General features: G+C 54.3%; 2 protein-coding genes across 2 annotated transcripts; one reads left to right on the top strand and one right to left on the bottom strand.

Moving 5' to 3' along the window:
* Positions 1–5,166: 5,166 nt before the first annotated feature.
* LOC136542382 (AAA-ATPase At3g50940-like) lies at positions 5,167–7,506 on the bottom strand. The gene is made up of 2 exons (XM_066534783.1): positions 6,269–7,506; positions 5,167–6,144 (listed from the first exon to the last, which is right to left on the bottom strand). Exons 1-2 carry the CDS (start codon positions 7,415–7,417, stop codon positions 5,713–5,715), a joined length of 1,581 nt encoding a protein of 526 aa, XP_066390880.1. The 5' UTR covers positions 7,418–7,506; the 3' UTR covers positions 5,167–5,712.
* Positions 7,507–10,407: 2,901 nt separating this feature from the next.
* LOC136544382 (uncharacterized) lies at positions 10,408–11,213 on the top strand. The gene is made up of 2 exons (XM_066536566.1): positions 10,408–10,937; positions 11,198–11,213. Exons 1-2 carry the CDS (start codon positions 10,408–10,410, stop codon positions 11,211–11,213), a joined length of 546 nt encoding a protein of 181 aa, XP_066392663.1.
* Positions 11,214–18,739: the final 7,526 nt, after the last annotated feature.

The following is an 18,739-nucleotide window of genomic DNA, read 5'->3' as shown; positions in this document are numbered from 1 at the left end:
CGCCCACGCCGCTCCGACGGAAGCGCAAGCAGTCGAGAACTCGAGAAGGGAGACTAGCGCCACGTGGGCGGCGAACAGCGCGCGGCCGCGATGCCGTCGTCTCGTCTGTGCAGGGGAGGAGATTCTGAACAGAAATCACCACGCAGCATACGGCCTGGGTGCGCTCGTATATGTAGCCACTAACCAATGTGCTATGTGCCACTAACGATCCAATCAATTGCAGCGATGACATTGGTCAAATGATTATTTCTGTCCTCTATATATGAAAAATCCTGGTGACGCCCAAAACACCTGAAATGTTCTAGAAGTGCCACTTCGCTAAGCAAATCAAACCTAAAATTGGCCTTTGGGCAATTGGGCTAACACCTCCAGCCTCTTGCCTCAAAACTGGGAGGTGGATGCCGGCCTACTGGACTGGGATATGTTGGCCTCGCCAGTCGCCACAACTACAGTGGTTGTATCTGGGCCATTTGGCGAGAGAGGAACCTATAGACTTTCAAGACCTTCGCAAGACGCAAATCATCCTAGCTTTTTGTTGGTTCGAATGCTTGGTGTGTAATAGCTTTTTATTTTTATTTTACCTTGCCGGGTGGTCTATGCGTGCAAAGTTGTGAGCGCTTGTAAAGTTCTACTTCTTCTTTCTTTAATTATAAGCCGGAATCTTTCATGGGTCTTTAAAAACATGAGTAAAATGCACCATGTGTCCTCAAACTTTTAAGACATTTCCATTTGAGTCCTCCAACTAAAAAAGCGACCATCTAGGTCCTTAATCAATTGCCTTCGCACACCAACGGTCCAAAGCCCGCCACGCTAGCGCCAGCATCTGATGTGGCCATGCCACAGTGGCACCTGGATGCTATGGCCATGCCACGGTGGCAGGTGGTCGACCTGCAACGCATTTGTCGCGGTCCAGGCACAGGACGACCATCGCCGACGCGCCCGCCGCGATCGCGGCGCTCCTTCACGGGCTTTCCGTGAACCACACTCGCGTCGTCATCATGTACGACATCATCAATGCCCTCGCCGCCGAGGAGGGAGACGTGGTTGCCGGCTCGCCGCTGAGAGCAAGGAGATAGACGGCGTCACGGAGAAACCGCAGGAGGAGAAGCCGGCGAGGAGGAGGACGTGGGCGCCGCCAACTACTGTATTTGTTTAGTTCCTTATTTGCATGTGCAGGAGTGGCTACTCCATCTCAAGGACGGAATCCATGGCATCGCGTTGCTATCTCGCTGATGGCGCCCATGGTCGGCGCCTTCTTCCTACTGCTTAACTCGAGCGACTTCTTCCTGTACCCGAGCACGGCCGTGATCCGCACGTGCACGTGCGCCATACGTCGGTGGCCGTCTCCACGATGAGCGAGCTGTTCGGGACCAAGAACTTCGATGTCCTATTGCCAACCGCTTCCATGCCTGCGACAAACTCAGCGTTCAAGATCGACGGAGCACCATTGCCTCTGCTAGGCTCGCTGGTCCCATGGCAGGACTGGCTGTAGCGGGCACTACTGCTTCTGCTGCTGCTCTGCGCCACCTCGCTCCGTTGCTCGCCAGCCTTCGGATCCGCGTTGTCCGCTAGGACGCTTTGGGCTGGCGACGTCTCCGTCGCGGCCGAGGCAGACGTGGTGGCGTCGGCGAGAAAGAACGACAACAACGATGACCTGTTCGATGAGGAGTGGACGTGGGGCCGACGGCGTTGGCGGCGGCTACTCGCTCTACAGCTCCGCGGTGATCTGGCGCCGGGGACGGAGACGCGCCCTGCGATCATGAAGTAGTTCTCGAGCGGGAGCTGCATCACCGCGCCACCCTTGAAGTGGAGTGACAGCTCCGGCACCGCCGCCACCCCCGCGTCCGCCACGGGGCGGGAGCAACGTTGGGTCATGGTACGTGAACGTGGTGCTGGAGTAAGACAACTTAGGGAGGTGGAGCTGCGCGGGCATAGACGGTGTGCCGCGGCCGAAGCCCACGGGGCCCGACGGCAGCTGGTGCACGAACATGAGGCTGCACCCGAGGACGAAGCCGGGGACGGCCCGGCCTGGCCTGGGCATTATGTCCGGCGACAGCGCCAGCGCCGCCGGGAGCGCGAGGCCAGCGTCGTGGCCGTGGTGCTGGTTCAGGAGGCACGGAGATGGACGACGCCCGGGGCCTGGTTGCGTCGTGGAGGGACGCCGTAGCGAGGAACACGAATGCCAGGAGGAGGAGGACGAGACGCCCCGCTGTAGGCCCACCACCAGCCGCTGTGGCGTGGCCACAGCATCAAGTGCCACCGTGGCCACACGTCAGATGCTGGCGCTAACTTGGTGGGTTTTGGACGGTTGGTGTGCGACGGCAGTAGATTAGGGATCTAGGTGGTCGGTTTTTTTAGTTCAAGGACTCAAATGGGAACACCCCAAAAGTTTAAGGACTCGGCGTGCATTTTACTCTAAAAACATTATAATGTGTTGAAACTGAGCACGGCATCAACAATGAAATCACCAACACTTCTGAACTCTTGTTGTGTGCTCTCGTTATTAAGATTAACGCGGATAAAATCCATTAACCATGCAACAAATTAATCAAAATGATAAACTAATCAGAGATATCTATGGGTATTCATACCAGAAAAGAGAGATAACATGCAAAGAAAGAAGGTATATTCTAACCAGACTTGATTAGTTTCCTTACATAGTTGATTGATTTTTTTATCCTCTCAGAAATATCTTTTTCTTGCATATCGGCTTTTTAATCTCTCTCTTTAATTGCATGAGAATGCTCATAAATATCTCTGATTAGTTTATTTGATCGATTTGTTTTCTTGCATGACTAATAGACTTCATTTGTTTTCAATATGTTGAAGTTGTTTCACGTCAAGCTTGGACATGCAACAACCGCCATCGTTCTACCCGTGTATACAAACTTTAAGTGGTTATATAATGTCAACAAAAAAGAGCAGATCGATCATAAAACTACTTCGACTCTGATTTAGAGCAAATATAATAGCAGGCTGTAAGCTGCCTGAATGCTGAGGTGGAGGAGATAGAGGAGAAGCGGGCTATAAGCTTACAGCTGGTTTGGGCATAAGAACTAACATACTTTATGAGAGAGACATGTGGACCATGTATTAATAATAAAGAGCTAACTATTATCTGAGTAAGCTGAAAAAAGACTACAAAGACCTTACACTATTATATGAGTGAGCTGAGAGAAAAACTATAAAGAATCTTACAGCCAGCACGTCGGCTGTGCTATTAGCCTTGCTCTTAGAAGGTTAACGTCAATAGTTTATAGGATGGACGTCCAGGTCGGCGTTATTTAAGACCGTCTCAAGGGTTCCTTAAACAAATCCCTACAAAACGTTTTCTTGACAAAACAAAAACATTAAAACAAAACAAAAAATCAGTCCTCCAACAACTCCAGATCAGCACTCAGAAACTTCCGCGCGTCGTAGATCTACTGATCTACTCCTCAACTATCTGGTATAGTTGGCGCTGGTCTTTTCTCTCCCCGCGTGGCTGTTTCATCATGGCACACGAAGAGGCCTAGGGGCTTCCATTAAAAAAAAAAGGCCTAGGGGCTGGCCGCCAGTGGCCTGACCGGTGTTTGGCTGGATGCTGGCTGGGTGTGGCTAGGGGCTGGCCGGCGTGTTGGGGCTTGGGGCACAGCAGATGGATGGAGAGGGTGAACGCACAGTGTTGGGGCTTGGGGCACAGCAGATGGATGGAGAGGGTGAACGCACAGGAAATGGTGGCAAGGCGTCGTACCAAGCAGGAACGTAGCAGGCAGAAATGACGACGGGTTCAATTTTTTTCGGGGAACCAACTATTGGGAATCATTGGTGGAAAGCAAATATTTTGCTCGAAATTTCCTTGATTGCCACTCAAAGTTATAACAATCCATTTATTGCAAATTCAAAAATATAACTTCCCTTCATGGCCATCTCTTTAAATTTTGTCTTCCCTTCATTGGCAATAGTAGAGGTGTTAGAACTAGTCTTCCCAGCATGGCATGACCCTCTCGTGCTTCGTGCCCCTTCGGATCATGGCCTCTAAACACATGAGGGCGTGAGGCACATCAGACCATATGCCGATACCTCAAGAGGCTTTTCTTCGGTCCAATCACGACCCATGGCATGTTGACATGCTTTCGAGTCATGCCGGTCCAAGCATACAACCATCAAAATGTAATTGCTAGTTTTCTTTATCCACTTGTATCATACAAAAAATATATTTTGTATGTATTATTTTCATTAAAGTTTCAATGTTTCATAATACATTCAAGAATCAAATGAGATGTAGTGTAATAAATACTAGAAATTGTATTGTAGTGTTGTAGATATATGCTTACATGCTATTTTCAAGCCATGTCAGCCCAAGCATGGCCCAAAATGTATGTCGCGTTCGTGTCATGCTAACCCGGCCTAAAATATTTCGTGTTGTGTCATTCTTTGGATGTTGCCAGGGGCCCTCACTCGAATGGTACGGCTCAAGTTCCGGTTCTAACCGACAGTAGACGTGCACGTACGGCGCACACACGTTTATGGTTATCAAAGTCGACGTCCTAATACAAATATATTGTACTAACAGACTTGTATTTCCTTGGATAATATTAGAATCCTATTACAGGCACAAAATCATTTCATTTTTGGAAGATATGATACATTATGTAAATAAAATGTGTTTCGTTAGAAAATATGTGCGACGTCCTCTTATTATAGGAAAAAGAAGTTTCAAACTCTATGATATGAAAACTAAGAAATTCTGATACTTGTAGCAAAATATGTGAATAAGATTTATTCATGAAAATATTTGTTTAGACCTAGCGTAAGTCACAAATTACATATATATAGTTATAATCGTAATGGTGTATGGAAGTGTGGTACATGTTTAAGTTGAAAGGTTTTTGTGGCATTACTCGACAAGCTGGGGCAACAAGCTCGTTGGAGGCCCATTGCACACCCAGCCGAAGACCCACCCGTCGCCAGTCGTCTGCAACATAACTTAGCACCATTTTCTAAATAATAACGTTGCAAGACCTTGCCAAGGACAAATGGTAGCGAGTAGAAAAGGCAGAAATGAAACATTTCATTAGACAACAGTCTATTTTAGTAAACGTTTAGCATTACAGACATAACAGGTTCATGGTGAAGCATTTATAAAATGCTATTCAACATTACTGCTTCAACACACAGCTCCTAATACTACGTACAAAGATATTCAGAGGTTCAAAGCATCTGCCTCAGCAAAACTATTTTAGTTAAGTAAACCTAGTGTAATCAATCAAACTCAGTCAATGGATGCAGCCAGCCATGCAGGAAGCGCAGCCACGAGATACAACTCACTTTGCGGAGACCTGGGGTAAGGCTTGGTATCGCAGGAAGCGCAGCAGTAAGAGTTGCGGCTTAATCACTGTTGGATTAGCAATTTAGCATAGCATATATCAATGATCGTATATATTCTTGCAAAATCACCATTCGGAACAGGGGCATCCGCATCAATTCCTCACCATGCAAAATATCATGACATGAAAGAAGGCCTAAAGAGTGCAACCATAACGATTAGTACGATTTAGGAGTCAGTAGGACGAGCTGCTACCATCCACTACGATGTTATGCATAGACCAGCAGAGTGTCTTGCTAGTAAGTAGTAGCGTGACAATCTGACAACATGACAGTTGTTGCCAAACAAAATACTAAGAGAAGGCAGTTCATCTTGTTCCCTAGCAAGCCCTCAATGCGATCACGTTACTTCGATGGTTCCCTTGATGCCGCATCTTTCCCAGCTTCTTCTTCACTTTGCTTCCCTTCAGTAGGCATTGCCTGCTTCTTCTTGTTCTTCTCCTCGAGGAACTCCATGAGCCCCCGGAGCGCGACGTCGGCATCATTGCTCCGCAGCAGCATCTCCGTCACGGCGGCCGGCGTCACCTCCACCTGGGAGAGCAGCTCCTGTATCTCCGGGAACAGCGGGTGGTCGTCGACGAGGAAGTAGTTGTGGGCGAGCGTCTTGAAAGCCTCCCAGCCGCAGTAGCCCATGTAGATGTGCATGTCCATCCGGCCGGGACGCAGCAGCGCCGGGTCCAGGCGGTCCTTGTAGTTGGTGGTGAAGACGATGATGCGCTCCTCGCCGCTGGTCGACCACAGCCCGTCGATGAAGTTGAGCAGGCCGGACAGCGTCACCTGAGGTTGTTCCAGGGCGCGCGCGCAAGGCGGACACCATTATTGGCGTCGAGTCAGTGATGATTCAATACAACAGTGACCGCTGCGATGATCAGGATGATTGAAACGGGTGTAGTTTAGTTACCTGATTGCTGTTGGATTTGTTGGGTGGCGGAGCAGTGCCCGAATCCGATGTAGGGCCGTCGTCGATGTCATCATGGCCACCATCGTCTCCGGTGGTACGTCCGCCGGTACGCACCGGCGGCGCCTTGTCATCCGTCCTCGACATGGCATCGCAGCAACAGTCAATGTCCTCGATGACGAGGATGGACTTGTCGGACATGCCTAGGAGCAGCCACTGCAGCGAGGTGTTCAACTGCACATGGGAGAGGTCGAGGTCGAAGAGGTTGTAGCGGAGGTGGTTGGCCATGGCGGCCACGAGGCTGGACTTGCCTGTGCCCGGCGGCCCGTAGAGCAGGTACCCGCGCTTCCACGCCTTGCCGACGCGGCGGTAGTGGTCCCTCCTGCTCTTGAAGAGGTCCAGGTCGGCGACGATGGAGCGCTTGAGCGCGGGGTCCATGGCGAGCGTGTCGAACGTGGCCGGGTGGTGGTGGCTCATCCTGTACCAGATCCGGCCCTCGTTCATGCAGATCTTGAGCGCGCGCTCCCGCTGCTGCACCTCCTCGGCGGCGTCCATGACGAAGGGCACGTAGCGGTCCATGGCGACGTCCGTGTGCTGGGCGTCGAAGCTGAGCTCCAGCACGAAGTCGCGGTCGCCGCCGGCGCTGGGCTCGCCTCCTTTCTTGGCCTTCTTCTTGGTCCCGCCGCCGCCGGACGTCGGCTCAACGCACGTCCACGTGAAGCGGACGCCCTCGAAGTCGTCGAAGGTGGAGCCCCCGGGCTCCAGGAAGAGGAGCCTCCGCCAGCTGGCGCGGCCGGCGTCGTCCCTGGCGCGCGCCAGCGTGACGCCAAGGCGGCGCATGGCGCGCGGGTCGAGCCTGGACGCCAGGTACGTCCGCGCGGCCTCGAAGAGGAGGTTGTCCTCGCCGCCGGCGCCGGTGCTGCTCGGCTGGCTCCGGACGACGAGCGTGCGCCGGTCCCTTTGGCCCCAGCCGACCCGGGCCCCGAGCGCCGACGCGGCCCAGCGCGCCGCGGCGCGGAGCTCCTCGGGGAGCAGCTCCCGTGCCATGCTGCGCGCCATGACCGCGTACGCCGCCGCCGAGGCCGCCGTGGCCAGCGCCTTCCGGTACGCGTCCACCGCCTTCCCGCCCACCGCCGCCTCCATGGGCTCCATCCACCGATCCTCGAAGTGGGGTTGGCTTCGACCTCCTTGCGTGGGCTGTTTTGCGTTGCGTGTTGCCTGTTGCGCGTTGGCAAATGCGCACAGCAGTACAACAGCCTGCTCGGCTGCTCCTATCGCTATAGCGACTGCCGACTAGCGAGAGCGCGAGACTGTGAGATGCGAGAGGGAGGTTAGCTGGTGCGCAGTGCCGAGTCTTTTTCCGTTTATGGCAGCACCTTTTCGTTGTGCTTTTCGGGGGCGCTTGGGGGAGGAACGTGGAAGCGGAGCGGAGGATGCGCCGCTGCCACTGTTGCCTCTGTCCTGTGTGCCGTGCGTGGCGGGCGGGCAATGGCCGGTCAGAAAAGCCTTTGCGCCTGCTCGTCAGCCACGCACTTTTACTGCAGGATTCGCTCCGCCAAGTCGCCAACTGGGCCTTGCCGCCTTTGCCCGAGTCGCGTGCCGTCGTACTGGTACGTGACGGTCGGACACGGCCAGGGCTGGGCGAGTGGGCCGTGGGCGTGCCGCCTCCGCCTTGCACCGTTGAACGTCAAGGGAAGACCGCGGCGCATGATCGAGTTGACTCCGAGTGGGGGACGAGGATAATGGGGGCCAACGCTAGGAGAGGACTCGAGGTGGGGAGTGCCCTGGGCGCCGGCGCCGCCGGGAACCAACGCACGACTGGCTCCTTCTCATGGCTGGGTACGTTCGTGCGCCTCGCACGGGAAGGAACAACGACAGCGATGCACAGTGCTCGGTGCATGCAAGCACCGAGGATGCTTTTGCACGATCGAGGGACGAAAGGCGACTATACATTGTTCTTGTTCCCAACATCGATAGCGACAAGGCACCGTCTGCCGCCTCCTTCCCTAATTCGCCCTATTATGCGTCTTTGTGCCTTTTTGATTGTCTGTGATAATCGGGGATATAGGATAGAAACCAGTGAAAACATAAAACTAATTTAATAAATGCATTCCTGTAACTCCATTTATATCTAAAAAAACTCCATTTTCTGAAAAAAGTGGGGGAAATGATTTGTATTTTTTTTTCTCGAATACGCAAAAGATTTGCGTATCATTCTAATTAAGAAGAAAAGGGGTTTAACCATACACACGACACGCTTCTAATAAGCGCCCTAGGAGGTCTTACAGTTTAACTGGACCTGCCTAGTAGACTGTTTCAAACTTGGATATTACATAAAAGTAAACAACCGAACTACGAGCCACGCAGTAACTAACGTAGCTGTGCGTCTCCGCTAATGGCCGCGCGACTCTGCTCCGTCATCTGAGAAGAGCCTTGTACCAATCGTAGCAGTGGCCGCCGGGAACAGCTTGTCCAGTGCTTCCACTTCGCTCGACGTCCAGTTCCTTGCGAAAAAGTCGTCGTAAGCTCTCTTGGACGCGGATGAGATTGGACCTGCCGGCGGTGCAAAGCCCATCTTCCGCATGAGGAGCACCTCACCCCGCTTGCAGATCGAAATGTGCGCCAGCGGCTGAGCGGCAATCCGTCTGCTCCGCTTTGGCATGGGTTGCCCTCTGGTTGGCACCTTCTGCCTAGGTGGGCTGGCGATCAGAGGCGGCATTCGCTCGAGCTGCACCTCCTCAGTGAACCGTGCGAGCCGTCGTGCAGCCTCGCGTGGTGTGGGCGTTGCGTCGCTGGGGGTGGTGCAACCCTCTGCGACGCCAGGTGCTCCCGCTCATGGTGGCGTGAGTTGTGCCATCCCCTGCCCTGGCGACGTCAGTGACAGGTCTGTCGTCCACTGAGCAGTCGCCGTCGGGGAACAGGTGTCCGCCACTGGTGCCTCAACCTCCTGCGGGGCTGTCGTAGCAGACAGACACTCAGGTGTTGCTGCTCTCATTGGCTGGCTCACGACGAGCGAGGTGGCGAGCTCCTCCAGCATCGGGTCGAAAGAGATGACCAATGCGGGGGGGGGGGGGGGGGGGGGCGCCCTCGCGCATAGCGCCATCGCCACCGGATCTGGCTCGGGGAAGCTTAGTGCAGCAGTATAAGTAGGTGCCTTGTCAACGTGGTCGTCAGGCGCACCCGTGCCGATCTCCTTCGGCTTATTCTTCCGTCGCCGCTGTTGTCGTCGTCTCCCACCGGCGCCCCCCACGGCCCCCGGTGCGGTATCCCTCGCACCGCCGCGCGGCGCGTGCTGGGAGTACATAGGGTCGACGCGAGCAGAATACCGAGGCAGGTCGGCACCCACCGCCGCCGAGGTCGAAGCAGTCCTTCGCCTGCAGTCCTTGATGATGTGCCCGAATCCACGACAGCGCAGGCAACGCCGTGGCAACCGACAAGTCGCTACTCGGTGCGAGTAGGAGAGGCAGTTGAAGCATCTGCCGTGAAGCTCTGCCGGGATCTTCTTGACCTGCGGGAGTTGCCCCTGGCTGGGGCGCGGCTCCGTTGAGGCAGCAGCATTAGATCCAGAGACCTGTTGGGGGAGAATTTCCCGCCACCCATCGGTGTTGGGTGCGGAGATCCGTCCACGACGGCCGAGGCATTGGCGGGCAGGGACACGGCCGTCCACTGGCCGCACAGGCAAGCCGTTCACCAGCTGCGGGCGTGGTCGGCTGCGCTTCCTCCGCCTACGGCCATGTCCCTGACGGCCCCGCTCAGCAGCAGCATAGCCACGCAAAGGCCCTGCTCCGCGGCGCCCCAAAGCTGCGGCTGAACGAGTGTGGTGGCGCACGGGGGACGGTGATGCCGGCATCGCCGGGCGACGAGCGGCCTCCAGGTATGTCGCGGGTTCGTCGTCATTGGTGTCCTCGTCGTCGTCGTCCGCCCACCGCCGGCTCTTCGAACGCCCTCCCGAAGAGCATCCGTGGAAGAACGGTGCCGCGGCCGGCAAGAGGGAGGAGCCTGAGGCGCCCAGCGACGCCGTGACGGTACCCCCGGGCCCGGCCGTGGCCGCGGTATTGCTCGCATCCATCCCCAGCGGTGGAGGGTACGCAGCGTCATAGGTGACCCCCTCGGGCGGCAGCGGCGCGGCCGTGGTGGTTGCCATGGCAGCGTCCTCGTCCCCGGGAGGCGCTCGCGCGGTCCCCGCGGGAGGAGGCGGCGGTGGACCGGCCGTTGCAGTGGCGGTCACGGTGGCTGCCTCCGGGGTCAGTGTCGGCGGCGGCGCAGGTGGCCGCGGAGGGGCCGTGGAACCCGCAAGGGCAGGCTCGACGCCGGTGGTGGCTGCTGCAGTGGTGCCCGACATCATCGTCGGCGTGGATGTAGTGGCGGCGGAGCCCGACCTCGACGGCTGCGGCAGCGTGGAGGGCCGTGGAGGGGCCGAAGCGTCGGATCTAGTGGGAATGGGCTCGGATCCGCCGTCGGCAGCGGTGGCGGCAGTTCCCGACGCCGGCATCCGCACGGGCGGCCACGGATCCCGCGGAGGCGCCAGAATGCCAGATCCGGCCGCATCCTTGGTGGGGAGGATAGGGGAGGAGGTGGGGGAGGAGGAGGGGGAGGGGGAGGGGAGGGCAGGGGGCGCCGACGCCTGGGAGGCGGCTGGCGCCGCCGGCGGCGGCGGGTGGGAGGCCGTCAGGTCAGGCCGTCGGGTGGGAGACACTTCTGGGCCTTAGCTTTGTTCGGCCTTCTTCAGCTTAGACCTGCAGTTACCGGTGCTCTCATCATCCTCAGCATGAGCTGCGCAAGCGGGCTGATCTACATGCTGCAAGATGTGGCTGCAAGTGATTTGTATTTTTTAGTATTCGTCTATCATTTGATCCAAACTTTATGTTGATACATTTATTTAATACACCTAACTATAGTCTGCAACTGATTATCGCGTGTTCTTTGGTGTAGGCGGTACAAACCATAACTCCAACGTTGAGGCAAATACTCCCTCCATCCTATTATATAAGCCGCAACCACTTTTTATTCAAGTCTCAGAATATAAGACGTACTCTCTCTAGACATACGTATATCGATGAAGTAATACTAGTGTGAGAGAGAATTAAATACGTTTCCTGGTCTTTGAATCAGAGGTGGTTACGCCTTATATACTGGGACGAAGGGAGTACCCCTCTATTTCAAATTATAAGTTGCCTTGACAAAAAGTGACTTACAATTTGAAACCGAGAGAGTAGAAAGGTAGTAAGTGTTTAGTAAAAATGGGAAAAAGAATCTCTCAAAAGTTCTACTCATAGACATATATATTCTAAGTATTTATTGCAGTACAATTTTCTAAGTATTTATAGCAGCACAATTTTTTAGCTCCGATTTAATGATTTTTGCTTTGCGTGAATGAATGAATGATTAGAATGTTTCAAACCCAAAGAAAAATGAGACCTCATTTGAAAAAGTTTGCCCTGGCCACTGCCGGCTCATATGTGCCTCGGTGCCACTGCTGGCTCATATAACCCTGGCCTAACAGAGTAGCGTGCTTTTCGAAAGGAAAAAGACAATTTTACCTCCCTAACTATCTTCGAAGTTTAGTTTTTCTCCCTGAACTCGAAAACCGGGTAAACCACCTCTCTCAACTTTTAAAACTGTTCATTTTACCTCTGCAGGATCTCTGGTATACCTAAAGGGGGGTGAATAGGCCTGTAAAAATTCAACTCAAACCAAAGTCAAATTTACCCGCGGCACTGCCGCTCTGTGAGCGCGGCACTGCCACACCAAACAGTGGCACTGTTGCACCTGCAGGAGAGATTAGTTCACAGTTCAAAATTTACCCAACAAAATTTAGATCGGGTAAATTTCTTAGCTTCCTGCAGGGTAGTAGATCACAGATCAACAACTGAAAGTGGTGGAAACACCACACACAAGTCGATCGGCCTCAAACCCTAGAAATCACCTCAACAACAACAAGAACACAAGTGTAGCAACACAAGCACAAGATGACACAAGGCTTAGGGCTTTGCAACCCTACCTCGTTCTTAAATCAAGAGAGTGAACTCTTGAGATGAGAGGTGATTTTACTCGCTGCAAGAGGTGGTTACAAACCTCTCGGGCTGCCACAAACTTGGCAAGCTCACCGGGTGATGCTCTAGCCGGCTAGGAGCCAAGCTCCAAGAGTAACAAACACAACCGCTGGCCAAAACATAAACCAAATGCTTTTTAGGCTTTTGGAATCAGTGGGGCTGCTCTCTAATCACTTTTGGCACCTTTTTCTCTCAAGGATTCATGGTGAAGTCAAAGGAAAAACTTGAGAGCTTGAAGGGCACCAATGGAGGAGAGAGGAGATGAGCACCTACTGATTTTCATCGGTCTAAACCATTGGGGAAGAAGAGAGCGACGTTATGGAGGACAGGGAAAAGTATAAATACCCCCTGTCACCCCAACGGTTACTTAAGTGCGGTAGTGCCATGGTACGGCAGTGCGTCTCTCCAGGTGCGGCACTGCCGCACCCAGCAAGACAACAAAGGCGAAGGAGTTGTTAAGTTGGTTGTCTTAGCTAAGGTGTGAGGATGTTTGTGTAAAGATTGAGCATTTAGTTGCACACTTTTACCCAGTTGTAGTGTCCCCCTTTATAGTACGGCTTTTCTCATACTCAATTTCAAAAGACAAAAGAATTCAAAACTTCTTTGAGCGCGATGTCGTCCTTATTTGTAATTGGGGGCTCCTTCTTTCCATGTGACATCCTCTATAATGAATTCCCTGCTTATCATCTTAATAAATCTTATTAGTTCTCTAATTAGGTGGTCATCAACACCAAAACCACATTAGGGCTTGATTGCACTTACAATCTCCCCCTTTTTGATGATTGATGATAACCCAATTAGAGCTTACAAAAGATATGAAATGAATAACTGAGATTTTTTTCAAGCCATGGGTGTAGAGCCTCCCCTAAATATGTGAATAGAGTTTTGAATCCTCAACTTGACATAAGAGGCCAAGATTCATACTTTAGTTAAGTGAAATTTGGGGCTCCCCCTACATCCATGCCTTTGTGGGGTGCTGCACACAGTGTCAAGAAAATATATACGTGATGCATATGACAGATCATGCACACATGTGCTTGCTGCTGCAGCTGAGTACGGCACTGCCGCACTAGGAGTGTGGCACTGCCGCACCTGACTATACGAGCAAGACAGAGTCAAGCACCACACAGCTAGCTCAGATAAAAAAGATATGCAACCTAGCACAATAAGATGACTTCTAATCCACACAAACGATACATGTCCATAGCTGATACACAAAGAGTCAAATAGTAGCATTATTTCATAATTTAGAGTTTTGAGCGACTCTCAAACTTTCCACCTAGCGAAGACTAACACTCATCGAATAGGACATGAAGCGTAGCTGCTGACCATGGCGTCGAAAAGTTGTTGACCCCTCTAATTTTCTCCCCCTTTGGCATAAAGCACCAAAAAGAGAAGAAAAGAAGAAAGATCAATACCTACTCGTCATCTCCCTGGATGTCCGTCCAATCATTATCATCACCTCCTGCAGCCCTAGCACCATCATCGTCGTCAGAGTCAATACGTGCACGGCCCTGACGGTGAGTAGTGGCGGTTGTCGGGTACCATAAAAAAGGGTCCCCTAAGCAAGGACCGAAAAAATCGCTTAGACCTTGTAAAAATCGAAGCTAAGAGACAACCACCGGCAAACTCCCACCTTATCCGAGGCTCGGCTGGACCACCCGGCCCACCTCGGATACTATCCTGACTCACTCGAAGCGGGCTCGGCCCAAAATGAAACTGTAAGGCCTCGGACGAGGTACCGATTCTCCGCCTTGCTCGAGACCCTGCATGTAAGGCCTCGGACAAGGTACCAATTCTCCGCCTCGCTCGAGACCCCGCATATAAGGCCTCGGATGAGGTACCGATTCTCTGCCTCGCTCGAGACCCCACACGTAAGGCCTCGGATGAGGTAACAATTCTCTGCCTCGCTCGAGACCCCGCACGTAAGGCCTCGGACAAGGTACCGATCCTCCGCCTCGCTCGAGGCCGGCTCGATAGCTACCCCATCACCGCCACCTCAACCGGGACGTCATGTCCAACTAACGCAACCAACCACTCCCGCGATGTCAGCCGAACAATGGCTCGACACAGCAGAGTGGCCGATGAGATGGGAGTCGCATCAACGCCATGCTATCTAGGACAGGATGGGGCAGGGGTTACCGGGCGCTGTGCTCGGCACTATGTCCATGGCTGACACCCATGCTGCACTATGCCACCTAACCCCTGCTCCAAGGATAGCGTGGCACAAAGAGTCATATTCGGGTCCCTGTAGCCTCGGAATCAATGCACAAGACCAACTGCTCCCTCCGAGCCTCGGCTATCCGCTTCGGGGTCCCTATAGCCTCGAGACTCACGCCCGCCGAGCCCCCCACGATGGTTCAGCCTCTACACCAATTGGGCCTTGGCTTTCTGTGTTGTCAACATACAGCGACCAGCATGTCATCTGTAGTACGCACCATACCCTACGCCAAGCTACAGAAGCTCCCATGTCGCACAGGATCAGGCGTGACCGGTGCGTCGCTCCAGTGCACCGAGGACAAGGCTGCTCCACCGACCATGCTGCCACAGTGATGAGCTACAGGGCTCGACATACCACCTCAGCTCACAAAACATCGTGTAGCAAATCCATGTACCGCCCCCATGCCTCCTTTCGACTATAAAAGAGAGTGACCGGGGCCGCTTCTAGGGACGGGGAGATCACACGGACACACACACAGACAAGCAACACACAATGCTCTGTAATTCACATGCACAAGCAACCCACGCCACTCCATGCAGAGACCTAGGACTAGCTCCCTCTCTCGCCTAGCTTGTAAACTCCTACTACAGGCACCTCGGTGCAAGGAATACAAGATCGCTCTCTCAGACTAGACGTAGGGCACCTATTGCCTGAACCAGTATAAACCTTGTATCTCTTCGTATCACCATCCAGGATTAAGGGCACATAGTACACTTTCACTAGTCGGTTGAGGATCCGCCGGACCCAAAACACCGATAGTTGGCGCACCAGGTAGGGGCTTTACTACGTGTTAGCCTCATCATCCCAACAAGTTCTAGATGGCAGACCCCGTGCGACCACTGCATCACGGCACGGTGATCTAGTTCGGGAGCCTAGAGTTCATGTCTCTAGGACATGAGTACGATATGGTACTCCTCCCACCAAGAACCCCATCGACCGACGATGACATCGTGCACCAGTAGCCTAGGCACAGGCGGCGCCCAGGCCGCCGCTCTCGTCGTGCTCGCTAGGCGCGACGCAGGCGGGACCACCCCAATTCCGCGCGAGCTCATGGTGACTCACCGTGCTCCGTCGGTATCCCATGCCCGACTGTTGGCACCGAGTCCCTGGTTGGGGACCTCTCTAGCCTAAGCCTGGGCAAGGGAAAGACGTCGGTGGCGCATGACGACGCCCCATCATCGAGCTCTGCCCCGCCACCTCCTGAGGAGTCGCCTCTAGCGGAGCGAAGCCTAGCGACAACACCATCCCCGTACCCCTTCGGGTTGGGCAATGCCGCCGCCTACCAACGTTTCGCCCTCAACCTCATCGCCACAACCCCGATCCACACCCACGCTGACTCCTCGAAGGAGGACAAGGCATGGGCCAGACTAGACTTCTCTAGACTTTGTGACCCTGAAGCCATGCTCTGCTTCATGGCCACGAGCGACTACTACTTTGGCTACTCTGACTTCGATGATAAAGGCACTTACAATCCCACTCGTGAGTGCTTCAACATTGAGCTCAGGATGCCAAGCACGAGTGATGAGGATGAGGGGGTAGGCAATCACTCCCCGCCCCCCGAGGGGGCTGGCATCGCCGCACCTCCACGCGTCGAGCCCCGGGCAGCGCAAAACGAGAACCTTGCCCCCGAGGAACTTCGATGCCTAGACCTACAACAGCTCTGTGAGCTTCAGGCCAAGGTCAAATAAGACTGACTCCTTCTGCAGCAGCTTTGAGACACTCTTGAGTGAGAGCAGCGGGGTCACGGTGATGGCGGAGCAGGCCAGCGGAGGGCTCACGACATCAACCGCCGCATCAATAATGACGAAGGGGACGAGCAACCCCCTATCTTCAATCATGCTAGCCAGAATGTCACGGCAACAGCAATGCTACTCTGAATGATGCCCAAGCCCTCTACCTCAGAGGGGCGACAGGTCCACGGTGAGCTCCAAGACCTCCTTGAGACCACCATGGTACAGCAGGCCGAAAGTTCCACCTCTCGACGGTGCGGAGGCGTCTCAGAACTACCCACGGCACCGCCCCAGTAGGATGGAGAGGCCTCGGTTCACCCCAAGCCTGCTCGGGCACCAACAGCCAACAAGGCCCCCTCGGTGCACGATCACCTCGGTGACCGACGCAAGGCGCAAGGTGACCATGATGTGGTCAGCAGGCGATGACGCCATGATAATGATGGACCCACCCGAGGCTACCACCCGCACTGAGGCGGTCGCTACGACAGTGAGGAGGACCGCAGTCCTTGGCCACCTAGCCCTCGAGTCTTCAGCAAGGCCATCCACGGCGCTCACTTCCTGGCCTGGTTTTGGTAATCGACCAACCTCGCAAAGTACAGCGGTGAGACCAACCCCGAGCTATGGCTGGCCAATTACCACCTGGCTTGTCAGCTAGGCAGAGCGAACGATGACTTTCTCATCATCTGCAACCTCCCCTTGTTCCTGTCAAACTCGGCGTGAGCCTGGCTCGAACACCTCCCTCCCTTGCAGATCCACAACTAGCACGACTTGGTAAAGGTCTTCGTCAGGAATTTCTAGGGCACATACGTGTGCCCCAGGAACTCCTAGGACCTTAAGAGTTGTCGCTAGAGGCCGAATGAGTCTCTCTGAGACTTCATCCGATGCTTCTCTAAGCAATGCACCGAGTTGCCCCACGTCGGCGACTCAGAAATTGTCTAGGCATTCCTCTCTGGCACCTCCTGCTGAGACCTAGTCGGAGAGTTAGGTCGAAACATACCGACCACGGCGGCCACGCTCCTCGACATCGCCACCAACTTCGCCTCGGGCGAAGAGGCTGTCGGGGCCATCTTCCCCGACAACGACGCCAAGGGGAAGCAGAGTGATGAGGCCCCCAAGGCCTCGGCCCCCACCTCCCTAAGAAAAAGAAAAAGGGTCACCAGGGGAAGCAGGAGGTCCTTGAGGCCAGTCTAGTCATGGCCGCAGATTGCAAGAATCCCTGAGGCCCCACCAGAGGCCTCGGGCTCTTCGATGATATGCTTAAGAAACCCTGCCCTTACCACTAGGGTCCGATGAAGCACACCCTCGAAGAGTGCACCATGCTTCGACATTACTACGCCAAGCTCAGGCTCCCCAACGACGATGCCAAGAAGAAGGGCGCTGGTGATAGGGACGACGACAAGGACGATGAGTTCCCCGAGGTACACAACACCTTCATGATCTTTGGCGGGCCTTCAGCGTGCCTCACAGCGCGCTAGCAAAAGAAGGAACACTGGGAGGTCTTCTCGGTCAAGGTGGCCACTCCCCGGTACCTCGACTAGTCCCGGGAGGCGATAACCTTTGATTGAGATGACCACCCCGATTATGTCCCAAACCCCGGGCAGTACCCACTTGTTGTCAACCCGATCATCGGCAACACCTGGCTCAACAAGGTGTTGATGGACGGAGGCAACGACCTCAACATCCTCTATGCCAACACCCTAGAACTCCTAGAGCTCGACCAGTCGCAGCTCCGGGGTGATGCCGCGCCTTTCCATGACATCACGCCAGGGAAACACACGTGACCCTTTAGGCACATCGACTTGCCCGTCTGCTTCGGCACCCCCTCCAACTATCGCAAGGAGATCCTCACCTTTGAGGTGGTTGGGTTCAAGGGGACCTATCACGCCATCCTGGGGCGGTCGTGCTACGCCAAGTTCATGGCAGTCCCCAACTACACCTACCTCAAGCTCAAGATGCCAGGCCCCAATGGCATCATCACTGTCGAGTCCACTTACGAGCATGCATACGACTACGACGTTGAATGCACCGAGTACGCTGAGGCTCTCGTGGAGGCCGAGACCCTCATCGTCAACCTCGACCGACTTGGTAGCGAGGTGCCTGACTCCAAGCGTCGTGCTAGGACTTTTGAGCCCACAGAGGCCGTCAAACTCATCCCGGTCGACCCCACCTGCTCTAATGGCCGGGTGCTGAGGATCAGCGCCACCCTCAATAGCAAATAGGAAGTTGTGCTCATCAACTTTCTTCGCACGAATGCTAATGTATTCACGTGGAGTCCCTCAGACATGCCGGGCATACCGAGGGAGGTCATCGAGCATGCCTTGGACATCTAGGCCGGCTCTAGACCGGTGAAGCAGCACCTGTGCCGATTCGACGAGGAAAAGCGTAGGGCCATCGGTGAGGAGGTGCAGAAGCTTTTGGCGGCTAGATTCATCAAGGAGGTGTCCCATCCAGAGTGGTTAGCTAATCTCGT

Source organism: Miscanthus floridulus, chromosome 3 (genome assembly GCF_019320115.1).
Source record: "Miscanthus floridulus cultivar M001 chromosome 3, ASM1932011v1, whole genome shotgun sequence".
NCBI lineage: Eukaryota > Viridiplantae > Streptophyta > Magnoliopsida > Poales > Poaceae > Miscanthus > Miscanthus floridulus.
This window is presented reverse-complemented; position numbering and strand designations above follow the sequence as displayed.

Excerpts from the sequence above, each read along its gene's own strand:
- LOC136544382 (XM_066536566.1), top strand. The coding sequence starts at position 10,408 with ATGGCAGCGTCCTCGTCCCCGGGAGGCGCTCGCGCGGTCCCCGCGGGA.
- LOC136542382 (XM_066534783.1), bottom strand. The coding sequence starts at position 7,417 with ATGGAGCCCATGGAGGCGGCGGTGGGCGGGAAGGCGGTGGACGCGTAC. Across the intron at positions 6,145-6,268 it reads ACAAATCCAACAGCAATCAG|GTGACGCTGTCCGGCCTGCT; the intron begins GTAACTAAACTA and ends GAACAACCTCAG.